Genomic DNA, 25,675 nt, shown 5'->3' with positions numbered 1-25,675 from the left:
GCAGGCAGGCTGCGGGCACGGCGGCCCAGGCTCCTTGGAGGGGCAGGTGTCCGGGCGCCTGATTCCCACCGGGCCCTGTGGAAGGCAGCTCTCTACCCCTTACCAGGGCCCTTCCCGTGGCCCCTCTCTCTGTGCACAGAGCTCCTGCATCAGCTTCTCATACTGGAAAGAGACCGTGTCCATCCTGTTGAACCCGGACCGCCAGTCTCCCTCTGCCCTTGTCAGCTACATTGAGGAGCCCTACATGGACATAGACAGGGACTTCACCGAGGAGTGAACTTGGGCCAGGCCTCGGGTGGCTGCTGGGCCAGCGCGGGTGAGCGGGGTACGCGTGCCTCACGCCCTGCCCTGCCCCCACCCTTCCCCGCCTCCCTGCTGCTCCACCTGCCCCGGGTCTTCAGGTACAGGCTGGGTGGGAGGGAGCATCTAGAAGCCCTTGGCCCCTGAGGCTCTGGGTCATTGGGGCGCCTCAATTCCCTCAAGATCGCCATGATGAGGACAGGGGTGCTATGCCCACCCTTCGTTCAGAACTCTGGGGCCCTGGCCCACCTAGAGCTAAGGGGACTTTTAAAAATAGCTCTGTCTGAGCTCCCGCCCAGTCTCTTGACTGTCAGTCCTGGCGTGGGGAGGGAGATGTGGGCCCTCTCCCCAAATCTGTGAGCCGAGCTTGCCCTGGCCTTTGGACCCAGGCAGAGGCTTCTGAGCCCCTGGGCAGGGGTGGGGGATACCAGAGAATGCTTCTTTCCCCCAGGCCTGCCCATCTGTCCTTCCCTTCCTCCCTCCCTTGTTTTCCTTTAGCTCCTCTGGTTCTGTTTGCTCATTGGCCGCTGTGTTCATCCCAGGGGTTTCCCCCAGAAGTGGGGGGGCTTTCTCCTTCAATCCCCTGGGGCACAGGGTGGCTGTGCCCCACCCACCCCCAGGCAGCGTCTCCTGCCTGAGCCTGCCCGCAAGGGAGCCTGCCTGGGAGCACACCCCCGGCCCCTTCTTGTGTTGCCAATTTATTAACAACAAATAAACCAATTAAATGGAGACTATTAAAGAATTTATTTTAAATGACTGATGTGGGCCTGACTTTTGTCTGTGAGACCATGTGCTCCCTTCCCCTCCTGAACCCCAAAGAATGAGCAGGAACCCGGTCAGAGCTGCAGCCGCAGGGTTTATCCAGGGTGGAGCAGGGCTTGGGGTGGCAAGGCTCCAGCCAGTGTGAATGAAGAGAGGCCAGGATCGGGGCGGGCAGACAGCAGGTGTCCCTCTTCAGAGCCCAGGGCTCCAGCAGGTGTGAATGAAGAGAGGCTGGGATCGGGGGGGCAGAGAGCAGGTGTCCCTCTTCAGAGCCCAGGGCTCCAGCCTCACTGCTTGTGCTAAGGGGAGAGGGGTGCCTGAGTGGGCAGCCCCCAGGCAGAGGGCAGGGAGGGTACCCCACACACACCTCACCTTGGGGCCCAGGGCATCCCGGGTGCGTGCCCGCAGCTTGTTGGCCTGGGTTTCCGCCATGTCTGCCCGCTCCTCCGCGTCGTCCAGCTCATGCTGGGCCTTTCGATACTTGGCCAGGTTAGTGTTGGCCTGCTGCTCCTGCGGGCACAGGCAGGCCTGCTCATTCTCTGGTCACTGAGAGGGTCAGCTGCCCCAGAAGGGGCCAGCTTCTCCTGGCCCGCTAGTCTGCTTCACCACCACTGCCCGTGGCCCTCCCCACCCCTCCCCAGTCCCCACGGCAGGAAGGAAGGGCACGGAGCCACTCGTTCCAGAGGTGCCCGGGTGCCAGATCTGCCTGGAAGGGGAAAGCAGAGGGGTCCACCCAGAGACAGAGCTAGGGCTTGTGTCTTGCTGGAGCTGTTAGAAACTTGTCTTTCTTCCCAATGGGCAGTGGGGTCACTGTCCCAGCTGACACAAAGCCACCGCGGGGGAAACCACAGCCCAGAGGTGGAACAGGCCTGACCGTTGCTGGCATCCCCACTGACTGGGGCCAGCTGTAGAAGTGGGGTGACCACTGGCATCCTGACTGGTACTGGGCCCCAAAGACCCAGATCCCTGTGCACTCACCGCCTCTTCAAACTGACGTTTGTAGCTCTTGACCTTGCTCTGCAGCTTGTCCACCAGGTCCTGCATGCGAGCCAGGTTCTTCCTGTCCTCCTCGGCCTGGGCAGGCAAAGGGGATTCAGGTCTTGTCCAAAGCAGGCCAGCTCTAGGGCCTCCCTCGAGGTGGTCCTGGTCACCCACCTGGTACACGAGCTCCTTGACCCGGCGTTCATGCTTCCGCACCCCTTTGAGGGCCTCTGCGTGCTTCTTCTGCTCTGCGTCCAGCTCGGCCTCCAGCTCCCGCACCTGCAAGCAGCCAGCTGGTGGGCCTGGAGCCCCTGGCCTGCCCTCCCCGGGGCTGACCCACCGGCCAGGGCAGCAGACTGGGAGGCAGGCCGCACACACCTTGGCCTCCAGCTTCTGCACCTGCTTCTTCCCGCCCCGGAGGGCGGCTTGTTCTGCCTCCTCCAGCCGGGCCTGCAGCTCCCGCACCGTCTGCTCCAGAGTCTTCTTCATCCGTTCCAGGTGTGTGCTTGTGTCTTGCTCCTTCTTCAGCTCCTCCGCCATCATGGCCGCCTGCGGGGGATGTGGCGGCCTGGTCAGGAGGTGACGGTCCCTTTGGACTCTGCTCTGGGCACCCACAGCCCCGGCCCAGCCTCACATCAGTGATGGCCTTTTTGGCCTTCTCCTCAGCTTCCCGCCTTTCCTGGGCGGCCTCCTCCACCTCCCCACTCAGCTGGGCCAAATCCACCTCCAGCTTCTTTTTCTGGTTCAGGAGACCTGTGTTCTGCAGGGAAGCAGAGCTTTAGAGTCGGGCCTTGCAGGCCCCCGCCCCGCACGCTCTGGTGACCCCCTCTGTGCCCACCTGGGAATGCAGGAGGTTGAGGCGCTCGGTGGCTTCCAGCAGCTCTTGCTCCGCCAGCCGCCGGCTGCGCTCACCCTGCTCCAGGGCGGCCCGCAGCTCTTCCAGCTCCGCAGCCAGCAGGGCGGCCCGCCGCTCCAGGGCCTGCGCCTGCTCACGGAGCTCGGCCGCCAGCCGCTGCTCCTCGTCCCGCCCCGCCTGCTCCTCCTTGAGCTGGGCCTGCAGCAGCCGCGTGGCGGCCTGAGCCTCCGTGGCCTGGCGGGTGGCATGGCCCAGCTGCAGCTCCAGGTCGTTGAGGTCGCCCTCCATCTTCTTCTTGAGCCGTAGCGCCTCGTTGCGGGCCCGAGTCTCCGCATCCAGGGAGGCCTGCAGGGATTCCACTGCCCGCTGGTGGTTGCGCCTGTGGTCGGGAGGGACAGAAGGACGCGTGGTGACCTGCAAGGAGCAGGGGCCCGGGCACCACACCTGCTGACAGACGCAAAAGGAACGCTGGAGACGTAAACCCGTTGCGGACTAAGGGACCCGTCCCTCCCTGGTTTCAAGCCCCTCATGCCTGCCTGTCGCCCATCAGAGCAACTTCACAGACAAGAGTGAGGCTCTGGAGCAGACAGACACGGACTGAACGCTGGCTCTGCCTCCACTGTGTAACCTTGGGCAAGTCCTCTGGCCTCTCCTAGGTTCACCTCTGAACTGTGGACAATAATCCCCCTGCCGAGAAAGTCCTGGGGAGGGAGGACTAGGTGTCACGCCAGTCTGTGTGCACGCTGGGGCTCAGCCAACACCTCCTGCCCTCCGCTCTCATGCAGTTGGGACGGGAGAGGCTGTCAGCCTGGAGAGGAGGGCCAGCCCCCTCCCCGCACCTCAGGTTAGTACACTCCTCGTCTTTCTCTGCCAGCTTCCGGTCCACCTCAGCCTTGACCTGGGAAAGCTCCAGCTGGATCCGCAGAGTCTTGGTCTCCTCCAGCTCCAGGGCCCCCTGGGGTACGGAGCAAGCCATTGAGCCAGGGGGTCCGTGACCGCGTGTTGAGAAGGGAGGCTAGGGGAGCCAGCGGGTCAGCGTCTGCCCCGCCCCTGACCTCGGCCTCCTCCAGCGCCGCCTGGAGCTCACTCTTCTCTCCTTCCAGCGCCTTCTTGGCTTTCTCCAGCTCCTGGACGCTCTTCCCACTGAGGCCGACCTGGTCTGTGAGGTCACTGATCTCCTCTGCAGAGAGAACAGGGCACCGCGGGGCCACCCCACTGCTCATGCTGCAGCCACATCACTTCACCCACCCGTAATTCCAGGCTGCCCCTGCAAGGGCACCCTGCCCTTGTGACTCGGAGGGAACTCCCAGTGAGCCCCAGGGCGGCGCTGGCCCCAGGCCGGGCCGTACCCTGCAGGTTCTTGTTCTCCCGCCGGAGCGTCTCCAGGGCCTCCAGGGCCTCCTCGTGGCTGTGGCGCAGCCGGAAGAGCTCGGTGCCCAGGCTGCGGGCCTCCCTCTGGGCCGCCTCCAGCTCCCGCTGCATCTCCTCCTCCTGCCGCCGCCGCTCCTCCAGCGCCCGCTCCAAGTGCCGCTGCTTCTTGTCCAGCGCCGCGGCTGCCGAGGTCGCCCGCTCCAGCTCCAGGGTCACGTCCTCCGATTCAGTCTGCAGCCGCAGCTTGGCCTTCTCCAGCGATGAGCACTTGGCGTGAGCGGCCTCAACCCCCTCCTCTGCCTCCTGCAGTCGCAGCGCCAGCTTCTTTCTGGGCCCCGGGAACAGATGGGATGTGGGCGCATAGCTGAGCCCCGCATCCCCCACCCCACCCTGCCCTGCCCCCTCCCCCCAGGTGGTGCTGGCTGGGCCAGCAGGGTACTCACTTGGCCTCCTCCAGTTCCTCAGTCCTCTGGATGGCATCCGCCTCATACTTGCTCCTCCACTGGGCCACCTCGGCGTTGGCCTTGGACAGCAGCCTCTGCAGCTCTGCCTGGGCCTCGGCCTCCTCCTCGTGTTGCTCCCGCAGGAGGTCACAGTCGTGCCGCAAAGCCTGCACGGCGTGAGCCAGCGCACTCTTGGCCTGCAGAGAGCCCAGTGACCTCACCATGGGGCCGGCCCCGTGGCTCCGCCCCCGCCATTCCGTGGCTGCCCACGGCCAGCCCACCTTGCTCTCTTCCTCCAGCTGCCGCCGCAGTTCCTCCAGGCTCTGGGTGGCCAAGGCCTTCCCGCGGCTCAGCTGGCTAATCAGAGACTCCTTCTCTTCCAGCAGGCGGCTCAGCTCCCCTGCAGGCCAAAGGGGAGCCAGCAAGTCAGGGGAAGGCGAGTGGGCAGCACGGAGGCCCCGCCGTGGCCCAGCCGAGCCCGGCGCCTCACCACTCTCGGTTTGCAGCCGCCCACGCTGGGTGCTCGCATCTGCCAGCTGCCGCTGTAGCTCCTCCACCTTGATCTTGGCCTCGCTCAGCTGATCCTCATATGCCCGGCACAGCTTCTCTGCACTGGCCTGGGAGCCGGGGTCAGAGATCAGAACAAGTCAGAGACCCACAAGGCAGGATCTAGGGCCGCCAATCAGAGACTGGAGCCCGGAACTGGAAAGCTAGATGTGTGCCAAGGAATCAAAGGGAGAACAGAACCCCAAGTTCAGGGTCACAGACTCTAGTGCTGGGCTATGGCTTAAAACGTGGGTGTCAGAAGTGAGTGGGCTGAACCAGTCCTAAGGCCAGTGGATCAAGGTGAGGTTAGGATACCAGAGTCTGAAGTCAGCAGGGGACAGCGGTCACAGGTCAGTTGTTAAGATTAGGTGGTACAAAGGTCAAGGGTCAGGGTTGGGTGCTGGGATTCAGGACACGTCTGTGTTATTTGCTCAGTCATGTCCGATTCTTTGCGACCCCATGGACTGTAGCCCACCAGGCTCCTCTGTCCACGGCGATTCTTCAGGCAAGAATACTGGACTGGGTTGCTATTCCATCCTCCAAGGGATCTTCCCGACCCAGGGATCAAACCCAGGTCTCCTACATTGCATGCAGATTATTTACCATCTGAGCCACCAGGGAAGCCAAAACAAGATAGGGATGAGGTCAGAATTCAGAGGTCAAAGACTGAGAAGTTGAAACTGGATGCTGGGTCAAAATCCTCTGGCGTCAAGGTGGGACCTTGATGGGGGGTTTCGGGCTGGGTGCTCGGTGAATGGGCCGAGGATCAGGATCGGGTACAGGGTCAGCACTAGTGTGGTGTCAGATAGGCAGGGGGTGCTCGGGGCTCAGAGGGTGGGGTCAGCTGTTGCAGTCAGGAGGGGTTTGGTGAGGGTGGGCTGCTAGTGGCGGGTCAGAGGTCGGAGTCAGGAAGGAGGCTGACACCTTGCCGCGGGCCAGGGTCTCCACGTTGGCGCTCAGATCATCCACCTCCATTCGGAGCTCGCTCTTCTCCTTTTCCAGCTTCTGCCGCACCCTCTGCAGGCTGTCCACCTGCTCGCCCAGCTCGGCCGTGCTGTCTGCCTGCTTGCGCCGCAGGGCCGCCACCGTGGCCTCGTGCCGCAGGGCCGCCTCCTCCAGCTCCCGCCGCAGCCGGCCCAGCTCGGCCTCACGCTTCCGGCAGCCCTCGCGCTGCCCGGCCGACGCGCCGCCCGCCTCCTCCAGCCGTTCGCTCAGCTCCTCCAGCTCCCGGGCCGCCTCTGCCCGCTGCTTCTCCACACGGGCCCGGGCCGCCCGCTCGGCCTCCAGCTCCTCTTCCAGCTCCTCGGCCCGAGCCTGGGGATGGGCAGGCGGCAGGGTCACCTCCGTGGGCCTCTGACCCGGGTCCCTGCCTGACCCCGTCCCTCACGCACCTGCAGCTCCTTGATCTTCTTCTGCAGCTGGGCTCCAAGGAGCTGCTCATCCTCCACCCGCAGGTTCAGCTGACTCAGCTCCGAGTCCTTCCTGGAAGAGAGAGTGGGCATGAGCCGGCCCAGGTCCTAACTGCCGCCAACCTGCCGGGGGCACCTGGGTACCACCCCCAGCACACATGCTATCCTGTGAGGCATGCTGCCAGGAGTAGCCCTGGAGATCTCCCCTATGTTCCCTCTCAAGCGCTGGCCCTAGAGCCTGGCCCTAGATGACCCCTCTTCACCCTACGGTTCAACCTCTGCTGTGATGCAACACTGACTGGAGTCCTGGGGGCTACGAGAAGCGGGCTGCCGGCTCAGGAGGCCCCCGGGGCCAGGAGGTCCGGGCTGGGCCCTCCCCACTCTTACTTCTTGAGCTTCTCCTCCAGCTGTTGCTTGTCCTGGGCAGCGTCTGCCACTGACTCCTGCGTCAGCTTCAGGTCCCCCTCGAGCTTGCGTTTGGCCCGCTCCGTGTCCATGCGCAGCTTCTTCTCTTGCTCCAGGGAGCACTCCAGCTGCGGGGCAGGGCAGGGTGGGTGGGCTCCCCCCTGTCCTGGCCGGCCCAGCCCCTCTGTGCAGCCCCCTGCTGTGGCCCCAACTCACGTCTTCCACCTGCTGCTCCAGCCGGACCTTGGCCTTGGCCAGCGCACTCACACGATCCTCCTCAGCCTGCAGGTCACCCAGGGCCTGCTGGTGGGCCTCCTGCAAGGCCTTCTTCTCCTTGGTCAGCCGGACCACAGACTCGTCCAGCGCCGCCATCTCCTCCGTCAAATTCTTCACCTGTGTCGGGCCAAGGTCACCGTGGGGCTGCCTCCCCCAACTCTGGCCTGAGCAGCTGCCCTTTCCAGCCAGAGAACCTTAGGCGAGTCAGTTCATCCTGAGCCTCAATTTCTTCATCCTTAAGGGATGGTTGTAGCATTCTCCTCAAGGGATTACTGAGCCCTTCCCCAGTGTCTGGCCAGCACTGAGAGATCAACAGATGCCAGCTATTTGGGGATTCACGGGTGTTTAAGCAGCTGTTCCCTAGTCCTGGCTTCCTCAGGGAGCACCTGTGAGAACCTGAATAAGAAGCTCACCCTCTCCCAGAGCCTCACTATCCCCTCCTGTATAATGGAGTCAGTTCCCCCAGAGTGTGAACCACATGGGCTCTTGGGAGGGTTCAATGAGGGAAGGCACCTGGGGCACATGGAGCTGGTGGATGACAATCACTAGCATCTGCTGAGCACCTACTACATGCGAGGCTAGGTGGCGAATGCTCGCACACTGAATCCTCACCCGCCCTAATTAGGGAAGTGCTGCTATTAGCCCCATTTGACAGAGGAGGAAACTGAGGCTCAGAGAGGATGAGACCTGCCCAGGGCCACACAGGTGTGGGACTTGCAGGTGCCTGGCCCCACAGCTCTGCCCCACCCCACCCCAGCCCAGCCCACACCCACACCAGCCCACATCCACACCTTATTCTCCGTGGCTTGCTTCTCCTTCTCGGCCTTGGCCAGCGTCAGCTCCAGGTCATCGATGTCCTTCTTGAGCTCCGTGCATTCGTCCTCCAGCTTGCGGCGGCGGGCAGCCAGGTCTGCGTTCACTTCCTCCTCATCCTCCAGCCGCTCGCTCAGCTCCTTCACCTTCGCCTCCAGCTGCACCTTGGACTTGATGAGCAAGTGGCAGCGCTCCTCGGCATCTGCCAGGTTTTCCTGCTCCTGGAGGGGGACATGGGAATCAGAGTCAGGACAGCCGAGAGACCCCAGGCCAGGTCCTGGGCAGAAAGCTCATTTCTCCATGCCAAGGCCTGACACAAGCTCAGTTGGGTTCTGGGACCAAGGAATGCCATGCCCATGACCTTGGCCCTGAAGGCAATCAGGTGTGGTGGGATGAGGGTTCAAGAGGAGGGATGGACCAGGGGAGGCAAGAGGGGAACCTTAGGCTGGGGGGGCGACCCAGAGAAAGGCCCAAACAAGGGCTCAAGGAGAGAAGCCAATGGTCACGTCTGCCCTCACTGAAGTCGGGGTGGGGAGGGTCCTGTGTGGCCATGGAGGGTCAGATTCTTGGCCACCATGCTGTTTCCTCACCACCTGACCGGATAACCATCTCCTGCTCTAGCAGGTGGGTTTGTGAGCACTGGTCTGTCTTCCCAGCAATGTGTTTCCAGAGCTTCTGTGGGGCCTGACACTCAAGGTGTTTGCCGAAGGAAGGAACAGCTCTATGGACTTGGGGGAAGATCTGGACCCTTGATCTCTGCCTTCTGGTTGTTACTGTTACCTGCTGCCTGGGTTCCTGTGGCCCTTAACCAGAGAAGGGAGCCTGGCACTGTCTCAGGGAGGGAGAGGAGGAGAGAGCTGGGGAGATGGGGCTCCATGGAGGCTTTAGCAGGAAGCCATGGGGGCCCAGGGTGTGGGAGCACTGGGGCACGTGCGCAGACTGGGCGGGGAGGTTGGGTACTAGGAGGCCGCATGCAGGTGTGAGCCTATGAGCCTCCAGAAGAGCAAGAAGGACCCAGGTGAAGCCTGAGCACGCAGCACATGCCAGGTCGGCCTTGGCCGGGGTGGGGGTGGGTTCTGCTTGTGCTGTTTCCTCAGAGCGGCCTGGGGTTCCCTGAGGATGCCCGGGGGTGGGGGCACCAGGTTTTAGAAAGAAAGCCCGCCCCTCCCCGCCTCACCGCCTGCAGCTGCAGGGCCAGGTCGTTCTTCTCCTGGGTGACGCTGACGTGCGTCTCCTCCAGCTCCTGGCGCTTGGCCTCGGCGGTGGCCAGGGCCCCCCGCAGCCCCCGCAGCTCTGCCCGCAGGGCCGCCAGCTCCTCCTCAGCCTGCGCCGAGCGGAGCAGCGGCTTCATCTTGAAAAAGAGCTTCATCCATGACCAATTCTTGACAGCGTTGAAGGCACGGATATTCCACTGGATGGTGAACAGGGCATCCCTGGGGAGGGGTGGCCGCAGGCTCACAGCTGCCCCTTCGTACAGCCCCGAAGCTCCCTAGTACCTCCCCTGGGCCGGACATTGCACTAAACACTTCAGTGTGTGGTCGATCACGTTAACCTTCCCAACAGCCTCTCAAATAGGTCCTAATCCTCTGCTTTATAGATGAGGTTTAGGGAGAGGCCCAGGGCATGCAGGACTGCCTCCAGGGCTGGAGCCCACAAACCCTGAATGGTCTGGTGGTCCCTGCAAGAGTCCTGAAGACAGGACACCAGGGATGGTTAAGCCACCGACTGTCATATAAGGTCAGACAGCCTAGGCTCCCATCCCAGCCTCCCACCTCCCCGCACGAGCCAGCTGACGCCTCTCTCTCTGCTCAGACACCCCCTCTGGTGAGCAGAGACAGTCACCTGCCTCTTAGGACTGTCCTGTACTTTGCATGTGTGCTCAGTCGATTCTGAGTCTTTGTGACCCCATGGACTGTGGCCCACAAGGCTCTTCTGTCCATGGGATTCTCTAGGCAAGAATACTGGAGTGGGTTGCCATTTCCTTCTCCAGGGGATCTTCCCAACCCAGGTCTCCTGCATCTCCTGCATTGGCAGGCAGATTCTTTACCAGAGGCACGTGAGAAGCCCATCCTGTACCTTAACTAAGATAAATTCAAACAAAATATCTCGCCCAGGGCTTGGCACATAACACTCTTCGAAAACACTAGTTGCCTTTATTCCCACTCAGGACCACACTCTGGGATGGCCTGGCATAGAGATGGACTCTCTTTCCCCACCTTCTGAGGGGAGGAAGTGGTAGGTAGCTGGGGGCTAAAGGGCACAGAGCAGACAGAGCCTTGCCCCTTCAGAGACACTCATCCAGCCATATGCAAAATCTGACCTCTAGGACAGTACGACCAGGTTCAGAGAGCCTAGAGGTTCTGTGAGCTGGGGGACAAGTGGCTGTACCCTGACCCTGTGTCCCAGTCCTCTCCTCGTACCCACCTGCCTCCAAGCAGGCGCTGGTACTCCAGGCGCATCAGGCGGCCCCGGCTCCGTGCCTGCAGCAGCGTCAGGACCTTGGCCAGACGCTGGTCGCGAAGCTCCTCCAAGACGCCTAGGAGCCCAGCCTTGAAGAACACCTGGGGTGGGCACGGTAGGTATAACCCTCAATCGTCTGCATGAGCCCCTGCAGAGCACCTGCTCACACCATGTCAGGACCCTAACTCCCTTGTGCCCCGACCTTGGTGTGGCCAAACTGGTACTGGGTGTGGTCGATGTCCAGCGATCCCAGCAGCTTCTCTGTAGCCTTCCTGCTGTCCATGAAGGTGTCATCCGGGATGGCGCTGGGGTTCAAGATGCGGTACCTGAGCAGGTGGGGAAGGGTTGGTGAGGGGGTTGCTGGACGGGGAGAAGAGGACTGGAGAGGCTGGCCTCTCGGAGGCTGGAGTGGAGGCTCCACAGAACAAGCTGGCGAGTGACACTTGACAATCTCGTGATACTGGGGGAGTGGGCATACTCTGCTTTAAAAGCTCAGGTAATGTTTAAATGGCTTCAGTAGTTCTTTAAGAGGCGGCAATATTTACAGAAGGCCTATGGCACTGTTAAAAGTTTTAACATAATTTTTAACAATTTATCAGTTTTTTGAGATGGCAAAAAAAAAAAATAAAGAAGGTGATGCGTTACAGCATATCACAAACTGAAGAAGCATTGGGAGAGAATTGTGATCAACAAGAGCAAGGGTTCCGGCACACCCACTTCTAAAGGAACATGCTTGCACGTGTGTACAGGGCCGTGTGGGTCAGGTTGCAGTGACCACACTGTGAAGGCAAAACCCTGGAAACACAAAAGGCCCCTCACTAAGGGACTAATAAACAAAGCACAGGTCACTAGATTACAGAATACTTCACTCCATAACAAAATGGATGATGCTACATGTCATTACATTTATCCGGAGTCCTAGAAGGCACAATACCGAGAGTGGACGGTGATGGTGACTATAGACAGTGATTACGAGGCCACCATAACAGATGCCCCGCTCTGGTGGGTTCACTGATAATGGGGGGTGGGGGGGGCTGTGCATGTGCGGGGGCAGCGGGTCTGTGGCAATGTTCTGTATCTTCCCCTCAATTCTGCTGCAAATCTTAAACTGCTGTAAAAAAAAGTCTTAATTTTTTTAAAAAAGGGTGATGATGCAGACTTATGTCTATTAATAAGGAACAGTCCCCAAGACATATGGTTACAGGGAAAAAACAGAGAGAACACATGTGTGTGTGTTCTCATATGTGTGTGCACTCATGCATGTGTGCTCATGTGTGTGTGTGCACCCATGTGCAAAGTATTTCTACAAACACACATGTATAATGGTCAGCGTGGATGGCCCCAATTACTTCTGAAGGGGGAGGGGCCCATGGACAATTGCAACCAGACAAAAATCAAACCTATAAAGGGAAGGCAGAGAGGCTACAGCACTGACCGAGCACTCGTTGCCAGGCATTACATAAAGCCTAGTCCATGTGAACCCTCATTCAACTCCCAAATCCACACCTGGCTCTGCCTGCCCGACTTCCCTCCTGGGCTTCCTGCCGGAAACATTTCAAATCTGACATGTTCCAAGGAGAGTTCAATCCACTGTCCACCTACCTCCCCCTACCAAAAGTTTAAAGATCTATCTTGGTTTCTTAGTAAATCTACCACCAACTCCCCAATTGATAGGCCAAACACCTGGAAGTCACCTCTGTCTTTTTCATTCTCTTTCCACTTCCAGTACATTAGCAAACCCTGCTGGCTGCACCTGCAGTATTAACTCCGAGCCTGTTCACTTCTCCCCCAGCCCATTCCCTCAGGTCTCACCGACTAGCATTTCCCACTGGGATGCCCCCCAGCCCCCTCCCCACCCCCCTGCATCCTCCTCGGTGCCCTTCCCACCCCCAGCCAGCCTTCTGCCTCCACCTGGGAGGAAGGTAAGAGGGAAGGTGGCTGGCGGGGGAGCTGAGGAGAAGCCAAGGCTGGGTCCCGGAGATACCCACCGCTGCCGGAAGTCAGTGTAGAGCAGCCTGTTGGGGAACCCCTGTCGGCAGATCCGGATCCCCTCCAGCACCCCATTGCAGCGCAACTGGTGCAGCACCAGGAAGGCGTCCATGACCCCTGGGCACGGTGGAGGTTAAAGGAAAAGACTAGCGGTCAGGGGACACACCTTCAGGAATTCGAGGCCATGCAGGACCTGCGGAGAGGGATGACCCAGCTTCTGGTCCACCCCATCCCCTCCCTCCCATGTCCCCCCATGGGGAAGCAGCCCCCACCCTGGGGTGACTACCTGGGGTCTTGTTCTCATTGGGGACGATGCAACGGACAAAGTGGGGCTGCGTGGCCCGCAGATTGGTCATCAGCTTGTTGAGGTTCTCCTGGGGAAGGGAGAGGGGAGAAAGCACAAGAGGGCAGAGAAGCAGGATTGGAAGCCGCAGTGGACCAGCCCGCCAAGGATGGACTAGCCCACCAAGGATGGACCAGCCTGCTAAGGATGGACCAGCCCGCCAAAGATGAACCAGCCTGCTAAGGACTGGGCACCTCCAGTGCTAGGTCTCTGCAGCGCCACCCTTTGACTCTCCTTGTGACCCTTGGCCCTCTTCCATTTGACCAGGCAGGTCCCCCAACCGATCCTCAGCCCTCCCACAGGCCCCGTGGCTCCCACCCCATCCCCCCGAAACCCTGCCCAGGCAGCGTGGGGACGGGAAGCAGCACAGACTTGCTGTGATGTTCACGTGGAGAGGAGTTAAACATCACTGCAAGTCTTAACGGCCGCCCGCCCCGGGTGCAGGGGACCGAGCAAGGAGCCAGGACCGGGTGAAGGCAGCAGGGTGGGGGCCTGCACGGGGCCTAGACGGGGCCTCACCTTGTGCAGCTGGGACACCGTCTGGAATGATGCTGCCTTCTTACGCTTCTCTTTCACCCCGGACTTGGGGGGCTCAGCTAGGATAGACATGGAGCTAGTCACTCACTGCAGAGAACATCCCTCCATGAGTTCCCTGCAGATTTGCACTGCTTGGTACTCACTAGAGCAGGAGCCAGCGTAGTTCTCATACAGAGTAGCCAAGAGCTTGTTCTGCGACTTCTGGAAGATGGGGACCACCGTCTCATTCAGCGGATCCTTGTTTTTCTCCAGCCAGCCCACGATGCTGTAAGGCACCTGCCAGAGACCAGGCAGGTGCTGACCCGAGGGGTGGGGGAACCCCAGGAATGGGGGAGAGAGGTCAAGAGCAGGGCTTTCAACAGGCACTTACCACGCCTGCATAGTGGACCACCTCAAAGTGGGCCTGGTACTTGCGCTTCTTGTCAGGCCGTGGCTGCTGGAAATTGGGCGACTTCCCCGCGTGGTTATCATAGAGCTTGGCCCGGAAGCTGGCATCTGAGGCCTTGGGGAACATGCACTCCTCCTCCAGGATGGACAGGATGCCCAGCGGCTGGGGACAGGGCACAAGCGTGAAGGGTCTCCATCACGCCAGTCCATCCAGGCTGGGCTGGACCCCCACGTCCTGGAGCCCCTCTCTCTGGGAGCTTCCCGAGACCCCTCAACCTCAGCCACCATCTGCCCAAAGGGAGGCAGAATGGATCTGCACCCAGGAGCCCTGTCTTCTAAGAAAGAAAGTTTGTGGCTTGGCTTTCAACCCGCTTCTGACCAACTCGCAGCTCTGAGTTGTTCTCTTTGCTTATAAGAAGTGTGCAAATTCAAACCAGCACCCCTGCACCCACACACCCCTGAAGTCTGTGGTCTCACACTCTCCCACATGGTGCAGTCAAAAAAATGCAGTTGATGTCAAACTCTGGCTTCCTCACTTAGTGGTTATGGGGCCCTTAGACCTCTCTAAGCCTCAGTTTTCTAACCTGCAAAATGGGGACACAAATACTTTCATTGCTGCCATAACAGCAAAGAATTGTTGACCACCTGAATGTTCACAGGTAGGAGATTACAGAAATGCATGGACATCATCTGCTGCGTGAACCACTGTGCCTTCTTCAACAAAGCACCACACCCAGAATACACTTTCAGAGAAAAGGTAGGATGAGAAGTAAGTCTGTGTACATTAGAGAAAAGAGATGCCAAGGATAAAGGATGGAGAGTATACATGCTGTGGTAGGATTGGGGGAAATATTTTTTCCCCTCTATTTCTGATTTGTCCATTTTTCTTTGATTTTTCTTTCCTTCTAGTCTTTGTACCATAGGGAAATATGTGTAATGTCTTATAAACAAATAAACAAACACACCCTACCCTGCCCTGTAGTTCTGGACAGTTTTGAGGGTCCAATGAAACTGTGGCTACAATAGGGCTTATTGTCAGCAGTGCAACAGGGATGCATGCTCACACATGTACCCTGCTCACCAACACACAATCACACTCAATGTCTAACACACCTAGTCACACACTGGCACACATTTCTGTTCATATACACATTACACACACACGCTCACAGCCATGCTCATATACCCATGCTCACTTCAATGCACACGCACATGCATGCCTGCACATGTTCAATCACACACAAGCACACCTCCCTTCCTGGAGTGACCTGGCCCCAGGCCCCACCTTCTCGATGAGGTCAATGCAGGGCTGCAGGTCCAGGCCGAAGTCAATGAAGACCCAGTCAATGCCTTCCCGCTTGTACTCCTCCTGCTCCAGCACAAACATGTGCTGGTTGAAGAATTGCTGCAGCTTCTCATTGGTGAAGTTGATACACAGCTGTTCGAAGCTGTTAAACTGTAGAGAGCAGCGCCCAGCTCAGCTGGCCTCCTTATAGACTGGGACAGGGAGGCCCACAGAGAACAGGGATGTGCAGGACTTCACCCCGCTTCCAGGCAAACCCCCAGGGCTCCTGCACCCACCCCCATGGTCCTCCACCCCAGAGAGAACAGAGCCTAGGGGCGTGGGCCTGCCCGCACCTCAAAGATCTCAAAACCCGCAATGTCCAGGACGCCGATGAAGAACTGACGGGGCAGCTTGGTGTCCAGAGTCTGGTTGATCCGAGACACCAGCCATCGGAACAGCCGGTCGTAGGTGGCCTTGGCCAGAGCCCCCACGGCAAACACCACCTGGAGTTGTGGGGAGGCTGGGCTGGGACCCGGCAAGAAGCCGACCCTGTCCCGGCCATCCCCAGGTGGGCCCCAGCCTGCCAGCAGCTCACCTGCTCCACGCTCTGACCCTTGGTCACATACTCATTCCCCACACGCACTCGGGGGTGCAGAAGGCCTTTGAGGAGGTCCCCGCTGCTGACCCCCATCAGGTAGGCAGCCTTGTCAGCACCTGGCAGGACACACAGGTGAGATGGGGAGGAGGCCAAGAATAGGGGTTCTTGGGGGCTCTACTGGTCTCAACTTAGGGTTAGGAGAGGGAGGTTGGCAGAGGTCAAGTTCAAGGTCAGCAAACTATACAGCTCAGAATGGTGAGGGTCTGGAATTGAGAAGTCACGTTTTACAATCAGGGCCAGACCTAAGTCAAAGGTTGTGGACAGGCTTAGGGATAATGGTCACGGACTGGAGGCTGGGATCAGGGTCAAGAGAATGACTGGGTCAGGTCAGGTCAGGGTCAGGGCGCCTCACTCTCGGTGCCGTCGGCCTCAGCCTGCTCCTCCCGCTGCTTCTGCTTGAATTTCATGTTGCCGAAGTGCAGGAGGGCCCCCACGATCTTATAGCAGGCACACTTCTCCTCCACGCTGAAGCCCAGGATGTCCATGGCGTGCTGTGGGGGAGGGGAAGACTCAGAGAACTCTGGGCTCCTCAGGGTCCAGTGGAGCCAAGGGATCTGCTCCCCTTGCACCAGACATACATCAGTGGCCATGAGCTCCTCCCCGTCATCCATGTTGTCCACGGTGATGACGCCCTGGCTGCAGAAGTGGTAGTCGTAGGGGTTCATAGACAGAAGCAGCATATCTGGGGGACACGGGGCCGAGAAAGGGGGGGGTCGGCTGAGTTCACCAGCTCTCTTCCTTCCCCTGATCCCAGTGTGGTGGGTCCTGGGTGCTCCTACGGCAGGAGACTCTAGAGACCTCTCTAGACTTTGTACTTGGAATTTCTCTCCTCCACTCCTGTGCCCAAGGCTTCTCTTTCTTTATGAGTCTGGGGAAAGAGCCATGTTCCCTACATCTCACTCACCTTTTGACCCTTGCTCACAGCCACCCCTCTGACCCAGACCCCGTGCTGGGTGCTCGGGTCCAGGGAGGATCAGATTCTGCCCTCGAGGGGCTTGACAGAGAGGTGAGCCAGGCCCAGATGGAGCTCTTGCTCCCCGCTCTGTGCTGGGGAGAACCTCTCTAATCTCAGGACAGCAGGAGAGACAACATAGCCAGGGCAGTGGTGCTGAGGGGCCCGTTCTCCAGCACGAGGAGGAGAGGGCTCGGCAGGAACCAGAAATCTCAGGAACGGGGTGGGTGGATAGAAGGAATGCTGGGTCTCCAGGGAAGAAGGGATGTCACAGACCCCAGAACAGTGGGGGAACAGGCAGCCCAGGGCCTGGTCTGAGGGGGCCCGGGATAGGGCGGGGTAGCCCCACTGCCACCCAGACCTGCATGCTCTGACTCCCACCCCATTGGGCTGCTGGGCCTCACCCTGCAGCTCTGGCTTCTTTCCTGAAAGGATCTGGTAGTAGACGTGGTAGCCTCGCTCGCCGGGCAGCTGGAAGATCACCCGTGACTTCTCCAGGAGATCTGGGGGAAAGGGAGGAGCTGGCCTACTGTCCTGAGTGAGTCACCCCACTAGGGCTGAGGAGCAGGGGGAAGGGGCTGGCCTTCACAGAGGCGCTGTGTCTGCACACACCCCCGGCATGTGCTGCAGGAGGTCTCTCCATTGGCACATGTGCCACAGTGTGGGAATGTGTGTGTCTGTACACCAGTGCGTGTGTATTAATGTGGGTGTCTGTGTAGGGGTCTCTTTTCTGGCCACGTGACTTGTGGGATTTTAGCTCCCTGACCAGGGACTGAACCCGGGCCCTTGGCACCGAGTGCCACGTCTTCACTGTCCTAACTGGACCGCCAGGGAATCCCCTGTGTGTGGATCTTGGTTTGTTCTTTCATCTAGACTGTCATTCCTCCACCCACAGACCGCTCCTTCCCCCCAGAGCAGTGCTGGTGTGTCACTGTGTGCAGAGAGCAGAGCCTCCGTGTGTTTGCACACGGGCCCGTCAGGGTGTAAATGACAGTGTTTCCTCCCATCACCACCTGCCTATGCTTGTCCGTCAGGATCTGGCCCTGCATCCCAAGATGGGGAGCAGTCAATGTTGGGGGGTCCCTCTGTGCATGTGACCTGGGCACCCAGTGTCTGCATAGCAGGACTGGGTCAGGAGGGATGGGTGATGACCCCAGAGACACACTGGGGGAGACCTTCCTGGAAGGACAGAGTCTCAAGGTGCACAGAGATGAGGCCGGACAGGAGGGGCACAGGTCCACCAGACGGAGGGCCAGAGAAAAGACTGGGGTCATCGTGGGGTAAGGGTGGGGGTCTCCATCTTAAGATGATGGGATCTGGAGAAAGTTTTTAGGCAGGAATGAGAAGTGGTCAGATTAGTAGCCAAAAAAAGATCACTTTGGCTGAAAGAAGATCAGGCAGAGGAATGGAGGTTGGGAGACCACGTGGAGGCAGTGGGTAAGTTCCAGGTGAGAGGTGAGGTGGCATGAGTTGGGCAGTGGCCTGGGCACGAAGAGCAGCATCTGGGACAGGTGGGAACCCCAAGGACTTGATGAAATTTGCTCAATCCGAGTGGGAAGGTGCAGGCCTGGGCCTCTCCCCATCCTCCTCCTTCCCCACCCTCTCCTGGACTCACAGCTGTCAATATCCGCGGATGCCAGCTTCCCAGAGGGACCAAAGTGAATGCGGATGAACTTGCCCTGTGGGCAGAGAAGCAGCCTCAGTCAGGGGCCCGGGCAGTGCTGCTCCATCCACCCAGGGCTCCCCAGACCTTGTGTCTCCCCACCTCCCTGCCCTCCTGCCCCAACCCCACCTGGTCTCCCACTGCAGCCACTCACAAAGCGGGACGAGTTGTCATTGCGCAGGGTCTTGGCATTGCCGAAAGCCTCCATGGCGGGGTTAGCCTCGATGATCTGATCCTCGAGGGTGCCCTGGTGGCAGGATGAGGGGTTTCTCACCCAGTGGTCCTGGGTCTTAGCCCATCCCAGACCACCTCTGCTTGGGAAGGGGAAGGGGAGGGAGGGTCCCCAGGACTTCATAATTATTGCCTGCCCCACTCACATGAGCCCCATACCTACCCCGGTGTTCGTGGCCAGAAATTGCTGGGAGGAGAAGGAAGACAATGTTAGAGGGTGTGAGGTCTCACCAGGAAGGGGTGTGGAGGTGGGGGAGTGGGGTGAGTTAGCAGGACATTGAATGTTAGTCACCCACTCCCTATGCCTGATCCTCCAGGGACTGTTAGATGGAGAAATGCAAGAAATGGAGCAGGCAGAGCTCTAGTCAGGGAGGTGCTTGAGGCAGGGGCTGCATCTGGGTGTCTCCTACCCACAGTGCCCCAAAGCTGTCTCTGGCCTCCTCCATTTCCCTTCATTTCCCACAACCCCGGAACTGACCCTGCTCCAAGTCCCAGAAGTTCCTGACTACAGTCTACTCCCCTTTAGAGCCCAACTCAAAAGCTCCCTCCTCTAGGAAGTCTTCTCTGATTCTCTGAGGCTGGAAGAAACTCTTCCTGCCCAAACCTTCTGACCCTTCACCTCCCTCTGTGACGGCCCTTCTTCACATTTCTTTGTATTGTGATTGGGTGCATTTTCACTGTACAACTGTACATCGAGTATTATTCAAAATAGCCCCACCAGGTGCATATTATTAGTCCTACTTTGCAAATGAGGAACCTAAGACTCAGAGCTGGAAAGTGATCTGCTCAAGATGACACAATAAATCAGGGGCAGGGCAGATGCTGAGTCCAGGCATCCTGCTTCCCATGACGCCCAAAGCCAACTGTTTCATTTAGAGGGACTTGCTGAACTGAAGGACTCTTCCCCACTTGCTCTCCTAGCCTCATATTCCCTCCATCTCCCTTTCTATCTCTTCCCTGCCATGGATCCCAGCAGCCTGGGAAAAAAAGAGGGGGAAAGGAAGGAATGGATTCTGGAGTGACAGGTGCCATGCCACCTGTTCCATGCCATGAGATTTTGGTGATTCACTCACCTCCAGAGAGCCCAAGACTTAAAAATCCCCCTGAGCTATTGCTGGAGAGACAGGAACAAGAGGAAGATGGCAGGAACCCTCCCCTGAGCTCCGCCCCACACACTCAGCTCCAGGGCTTTTAAACAGGGCTCCCTCTGATAGATGTGGTCAAATTTGGGGCAGAGGGGAGGCAGATTGATAAGTTCTTTAAGCTACAACACCCAGGGCCCCTGTGGACCAGCCTTTCTCTCTACCTCCCTTGCCTGACAGGTCCCCCAAACCTCAAATCCACAATACAGGGCTCCTTTCTGCCCAAGTGCCCCCTAGCCCCACCCATTCTGGCTGCATCCTCTTCAGCTCCCGCCTTCCATTTCTGTTTCTGGACCAAGCCCCAACTTTCTGTAGCATCCTCAGAGACATTTTGGGAGTTGGGAAAATGAGGTGGAGGGGAGGGAGGAAAGTACCAAAAAAGTCAACAGCAAAAACAAAACCAAACAAGAAAAACAACCACCACAACAAAAAACCAAAACTGAAATTAAAAAAAAAGAAAAAAACAAGAAAATCAAATGGGAAAACAGGAAAAGGCAAAAAGAAAAAGAAAAAAAAACTTTAAATGGAAAAAAAAGATAAGAAAAAGAAGAAAGAAAAATGCCCCAGAATAAAAGCAAGGCTCAACAAGACCAGGAGTGAGGGCTGGGTGGGTGGAGGCCTTAGGCTTCTGGAAAGAAAAGTCAATCCATTTGGTGGTGGGTGTGGGGTGCCCACACATCTCTAAACATCTGGCCATAGGGCTAGGAAGGAAAACTGTACCTCGAAAACAAATTTTAAAAAACCCCAAAATACTGGTCCCCTGTTGTTTCAGAAAATTTCAAAAACCATAAAGAAATCATAGGTTATAAAAGTGACCCATAATCTTGGCTGTTGAGAAGGCCAAGTGCCCTTGGCTCTGGCTGAACCTGCCTTGTTTGATTGACAGCAGGTAACTGGAGCATGAAAACCAAGAAACCGATTATTACTTCTTGGTAAAAACAGCCTGCTTGGTAAACTTCTAAAATATGAAGGTCGTGAAAATATGAAAGGGAAAAATTACATGAAGTGTTGAGGACTAGCAATGTGGTCCCGCCCCTCTGTGTTAGGGGTGGGAGCAGTGAGACAAGCCTGGAACTACGTCACATGGCAGAGAATGGCCGCAGTCTCTCTGGTCAAGCCTTGCTCGGGCCAGAGTCTGCCACCAGGGTGGGAGGCTCAGGCAGGGCTAGAGAGGCTCTGGGGAATCAACTTTAAAAAAAAAAAAAAAAGAAGAAGAAGAAGAAAAGGAGAAAAAAAGAAAGAAGAAAAAAAACAGTGAGAAGCAGCAGGGAGCAGTGCCCGCATGGGCAAGTCTTACGGCCTTCTTGCCCGGCCCGTCTCCCAGGGCAGCGACGATGGCAAAGTACTGAATGACCCGCTTGGTGTTAACGGTCTTACCGGCCCCCGATTCTCCCCTTGGACGACACAAACATGAGTCACCAATGTCCATCTGGCTACTCTAATTCCTCCCACCCCCCAGCACCCTACTTCTCCAGCAGGGTGCCTCTGCCCTCCCCACACCCAAGTCCCATCTCAGGAGCCCCTCAACCCAAAACTCCTCAGAGATGGGTCAACTCCCAGAGGCGTTGAATTGTTTACAAAACAAACCAGCATAGATCATCCCAGTGAGATGAGAAAACAGATGATGCCACTGTTTACTGAGCGCTAACTTACTGCCAGGCCCTGGGCCAAGTGCTTCACCTGAACTGGTTCATTGAAGCCTCAGGAACCCTGTAAGGCAGGTGCCATCATCACCCTCTTTTGATAGAGAAGGGGATATGGCTTAGAGAGGTCATGTAGCTGTTTCTGCTGGGTGCCAGATGCAAACATTCACCAGCTGACTCCTATAGCTCTGCGGTAAGTAAGTAGGACTGTCCTGTTTTTACTGATGAGATTCAGAGGACCAAGGGCACCAGCAGGAAGTAGACCCATGAGAACTTGAATCCAGGTCTTTCTGGTTTCAAAGGCCTTACTCTTAACCAGCAGGCTGCACACTCACACACATACACACACTCACACGCAACTGATGTCCATATTGGCTTGGCTGGACCTAAACTTGGTATGTAAGAATTCTACCACTTTCCCAAGGAGGCAAACAAAGGGTTATAAATAAGATTCAGAAATAAGAAGCTGATAATAAAAAGGAAAGGTTTCCTTGGTGGCTCAATGGTAAAGAAGACTCCTGCAGTGCAAGAGATAGGGGTTCAATCCCTGGGTCAGGAAAACCTCCTACAGGAGGAAATGGAAACCCACTGTAGTATTCTTGCCTGGGAAATCCTATGGACTGAGGAGCATGGTGGGCTACAGTCCATGGGGTCGCAGAGTCAGACATGACCGAGCGACCTAACAATAACAACAATAAAGAGGAAAGGGAAGGGGATCTCCTCCTCCCTCCTTGAGCCAGAATCAGAACTCCCAAAAGATCAAGGTGAAAGATTCCAGGCCCTAGGAACAGGGGATATGAGGGCTGGCGATCAGTCTGGCATCCTTTTTCTGCCTATCTGCTCAGAACAGGGGCAGAGAAGACGCTATAATTTAGCTTCACCTGGGACACTGGCTCTAGGTGGTAAAACCCCTGCCCTTAGCACTTTGTATTCAATTATTCAATCTCGGGAAATGATTTTAGTTCCCTCCCTCCCTGCCAAATGTCCAGCATTTCCCACCCCATCCTCAGAGCCCCACACTCACGTGATCAGCATGGACTGGTTCTCTCGGTCTGGAAGAAAGGGGAGGAGACAGAGAAGTTAGCCAAAGTGAGGGACCAGCCACAGGTGGAACACCTGGGGTATCCTTGGCGCTGGGACAGCCCCTCCGCCACCCAGGGCCAGAAATGGGAAGGACCAGGTGGGAACCTTCAGACTGCAGGCCAGCTCCCACTTGAAGAGACAGAACGACTATGCTTCAATGTCCAGCGGGATCGAAAAGATGGCAGTGCGAGTGGATGCAAGGGGATCCGGGAGCCGGGGGAGGGGTCTCAGGAGGGAGAGAGGACTCAGGAAGGGGAGAGGAGTCAAAGGCAGCCCTTACTGCGCAGCATGTCATTGTAGGCGTTATCCGCCACCGCGTATATGTGGGGCGGGGCCTCCGAGCGGCGCTTTCCCTTGTAAGCGGCTACCACGGAGGCTGTATAGACCGGGAGCCATTTGTAGGGGTTGATGGTGACACAGAAGAGGCCCGAGTATGTCTGGGAAGAGAGAGTATAGATGGGTTATTGGAGGCCAAGTTCCCATCCTCAAGCTCTAGCCCTCGCAAAACTATGATCTTTGCAAAAATTCCCCAAAAGGAGCTGCCTAAGGTGCGACGCCACACCTCTGTGGCCGTCCTGGCCCCGCCCTAGCCCTCACTCCTGCCCTCAGCCCGTGGCCCCACCTCCACAGCCCATTGCCCAGCGACTCTGAGGCTGCCGCTCCGCCCCTACAGTCCCGTAACCAAACCTCCAGCCCCACCTCCAGCCCCGCCCACCAGCCGGTGGCCCCGCCCCCTCAGCCCCATGACGTCACCCTACCTTACCTCTAGCCCTGCTCCCCCACCGCACACAGCCCCGCCCCCTCCCCATGGTCCCAACCCCGCCGAGCTGTGGCTCTCGCTCTAGCCCCGCCCCCACCACGCACGGCCCCATCCCACCCGTGGCCCCTCCTCGGTCCCCGGCTCACATAGATCATCCAGCGAGCATAACGCTGGCGCAGGTTGTGCAGTACGGATGCCTCGTTGAGGTGCGTCATCATGGCCATGTCCTCCAGCAAGTCGAAGCGGGGCGGGTTCATGGGCTGCAGCTCAGCCTCGCGAACCGTCAGCACCTGCCAGGAAGGCCATATCGTGGGGGCAGGAACCAAGTGACCTCAGTCTCTCACCCCTGTACGCCCCCAGACCCCCTTTCATCCAGAGCATGCCGTCCAGGAGCTACACCTCGGGGAGGCAGAGGAGCTAATTCCAGGAAAAGGGGGGAGTCAAACCTTCTGGTCTTTGGTCTCCACGTTGACTCTGCCCCCAGTGGCTTCCGACTTGACCTCAGCCTCCACGTACGCATCCTGTTCATCAGGTACCCAGACCCGCTTCTTCCCTGGGTTTCCGGGAGAGCATTGGGGCTTTGAAAGAGGCTGATGCATCCAGGGGTTGGGGGCCCAGCTGGGTTCCCCTGTCTTGTCCCTAGAGCTATGTGCCTTCCAGGAGCCCCTCTATCAGGACACAGGAGTACCCAGGAAAGATCCCTCCAGATCCTGTCTTCTGGAAAGGCAGCACTGGGAGGTTTCCCTAGAGATCTCCTCAAAGGATCCCCTGACTGAAGTAAGGGTCCCCCACAGCCCTGGATTACACACTTCGGTTCAGATCCATGCTTCTCTTGTATTTGCCCTGCAACCTGTGGAAAATCCCTCATTCTCTCTGGGCCTGTCCCTTAAAGGCAAAATATTGTGAGCATCTCCTTAGTTCTCCTCTGGAGCAACACTCAGAGTCAGGCACTTAATATTAGTGGGTTCTGTCTCCCCTATTTCACCCAAGACTCAAGCCCTGCATCTTGTATGTCTGTCTTATGCTCCTTCCTGCCCGGGCAGCTGGTCCCAAAGCTCCAGGGAGCCCATATTTCATGGTAGTTAAAGGCATCGTGAAAGTTAAAGACTCAGGTATCCTGTCACCTACTAGCCAAGTGCCTTAGGACCAACTATATAACTTTCAGGCTCCAATGTTAAAATGCAAGTCCTCTTGTTAAGAAATCATTTAAAATTTCAAGATGGTGATAGCAAAGAGTTAAAGACCCCAGGGCAGCTGCAGAGGTCACACACCCACAAAGCTGGCCCTGGCCCTGGTCACCACCTCCCCAGGTTGTTGCGATGATGCATGGAAAGTCATCTGCTCTGGGCCTGGCGCACAATAAGCGCTTGATACACATTGCCTATTGTTATTATTGTCCTATGAGCAAACCGGGTCATAAATAGTTGCCTTTATTCCTGTCCCTAATAAACAGAGGGTTTGGCTCTAGGGAAAGCACTAAAAATAACTCCAGCACAGGTTTTACGGACACGTGGAGGCAGCCTGCACACACACCAGTCACTCTCATCTCAGAAGCCTCAGGCTCCGGCCACAGACTGCAGTCACAGGAGGCAGGTGATGCTGTCCCATTTTACAGAGGAGCAAACCAAGGCTTGCTCACAGGCACACAAGTGAGGTGTACTAGGTCCCTGGGATTTTCTTTCTGGGGCTAAAGCTGTCAGGCCAGAGTGCTCCTTCAGACCCGAGCGGAGTGCCGCCCCTCCCCACTCCTGTTCTGAGTCCATAAGGGCCTCTCTGTGGCTCTGCCCACCTCTGCCCTCACTTACCATCCCACAGGACGGTGTGCACCTTCATCTGCTCATGGTAGCCCTGGCGGAGGTAGCGTGCAGACTCCCCAAGTTCACTCACATCCATCATGGTAGTGGCACTGAGAGGCAAAGGATGCAGCAGCAGAGATCTTGGAGGTTCAAGGCGGTCCAAGGCAGCAGGCACTGGAAGTTGGCCCGGAGAGGGGACTGGAGGCAGGGCCCCCAAACTGGGGTGTGATCGACCAACCCCCAAGACCTAATAGTAGGTCCTTCTTTGGAGTCCCCCCTCAGGCTCCCTGGTGAGCCCCCAACACGTGCACACACCCTCTCAGACACCAGAGCATCCTCTCCCACAGAAATGGAGAGACTTGTGCCAACCCACAAGCACCCTCACCCACCAGCCTGGCTGCCCTCCCTCGGGCTCCCACTCCAGCCCTGATCACCCACCTCGGCACCACGGTGAGGGCTGGGAGCTGGGCTCCCCCTTTTATTGCCGCCGTCAAGGTCAGCGGAGGAGAGCTATGTCAGCAATCTCCACGTGTCACAGCCCCCCCAGCCTGGCCACAGGACACAAAAGGCAAATTCCCTTTTAT

General features: G+C 57.9%; 2 protein-coding genes across 3 annotated transcripts in view; one reads left to right on the top strand and one right to left on the bottom strand.

Annotated features, from left to right (window-relative positions):
• TRPC4AP (transient receptor potential cation channel subfamily C member 4 associated protein) overlaps positions 1-1,056 on the top strand; it is a 67,755-nt gene extending 66,699 nt beyond the window's left edge. For both annotated transcript variants that reach the window (XM_061127130.1, XM_061127129.1), the window contains exon 19: positions 140-1,056. In XM_061127130.1, coding sequence (XP_060983113.1) covers positions 140-277 — 138 coding nt within the window. In that variant the 3' untranslated portion in view covers positions 278-1,056. The remainder of the gene's footprint in view (positions 1-139) is intronic.
• On the bottom strand, positions 1,026-25,191 carry MYH7B (myosin heavy chain 7B). The gene is made up of 41 exons (XM_061125693.1): positions 25,101-25,191; positions 23,742-23,848; positions 23,442-23,585; positions 22,816-22,972; positions 22,607-22,664; positions 22,477-22,504; positions 18,831-18,854; positions 18,591-18,683; positions 18,389-18,452; positions 17,178-17,276; positions 16,400-16,503; positions 16,174-16,312; positions 15,759-15,877; positions 15,517-15,666; positions 15,164-15,334; positions 13,862-14,041; positions 13,635-13,767; positions 13,474-13,550; positions 12,898-12,985; positions 12,611-12,728; positions 10,825-10,948; positions 10,587-10,723; positions 9,340-9,595; positions 8,141-8,383; positions 7,290-7,466; positions 7,056-7,201; positions 6,651-6,741; positions 6,184-6,573; positions 5,204-5,330; positions 4,995-5,113; positions 4,714-4,910; positions 4,249-4,598; positions 3,955-4,079; positions 3,739-3,854; positions 2,882-3,278; positions 2,678-2,803; positions 2,422-2,592; positions 2,218-2,322; positions 2,041-2,136; positions 1,430-1,572; positions 1,026-1,361 (listed from the first exon to the last, which is right to left on the bottom strand). The coding sequence occupies exons 1-41, from the start codon at positions 25,189-25,191 to the stop codon at positions 1,049-1,051; spliced, it is 6,093 nt and encodes a 2,030-aa protein (XP_060981676.1). The 3' UTR covers positions 1,026-1,048.
• Between the last annotated feature and the right edge of the window lie 484 nt (positions 25,192-25,675).

Source organism: Dama dama, chromosome 23 (assembly GCF_033118175.1).
Source record: "Dama dama isolate Ldn47 chromosome 23, ASM3311817v1, whole genome shotgun sequence".
Taxonomy (NCBI): domain Eukaryota; kingdom Metazoa; phylum Chordata; class Mammalia; order Artiodactyla; family Cervidae; genus Dama; species Dama dama.
Note: the sequence above shows the minus strand (reverse complement) of the source record. Positions and strands in the feature narration are given on the sequence as shown.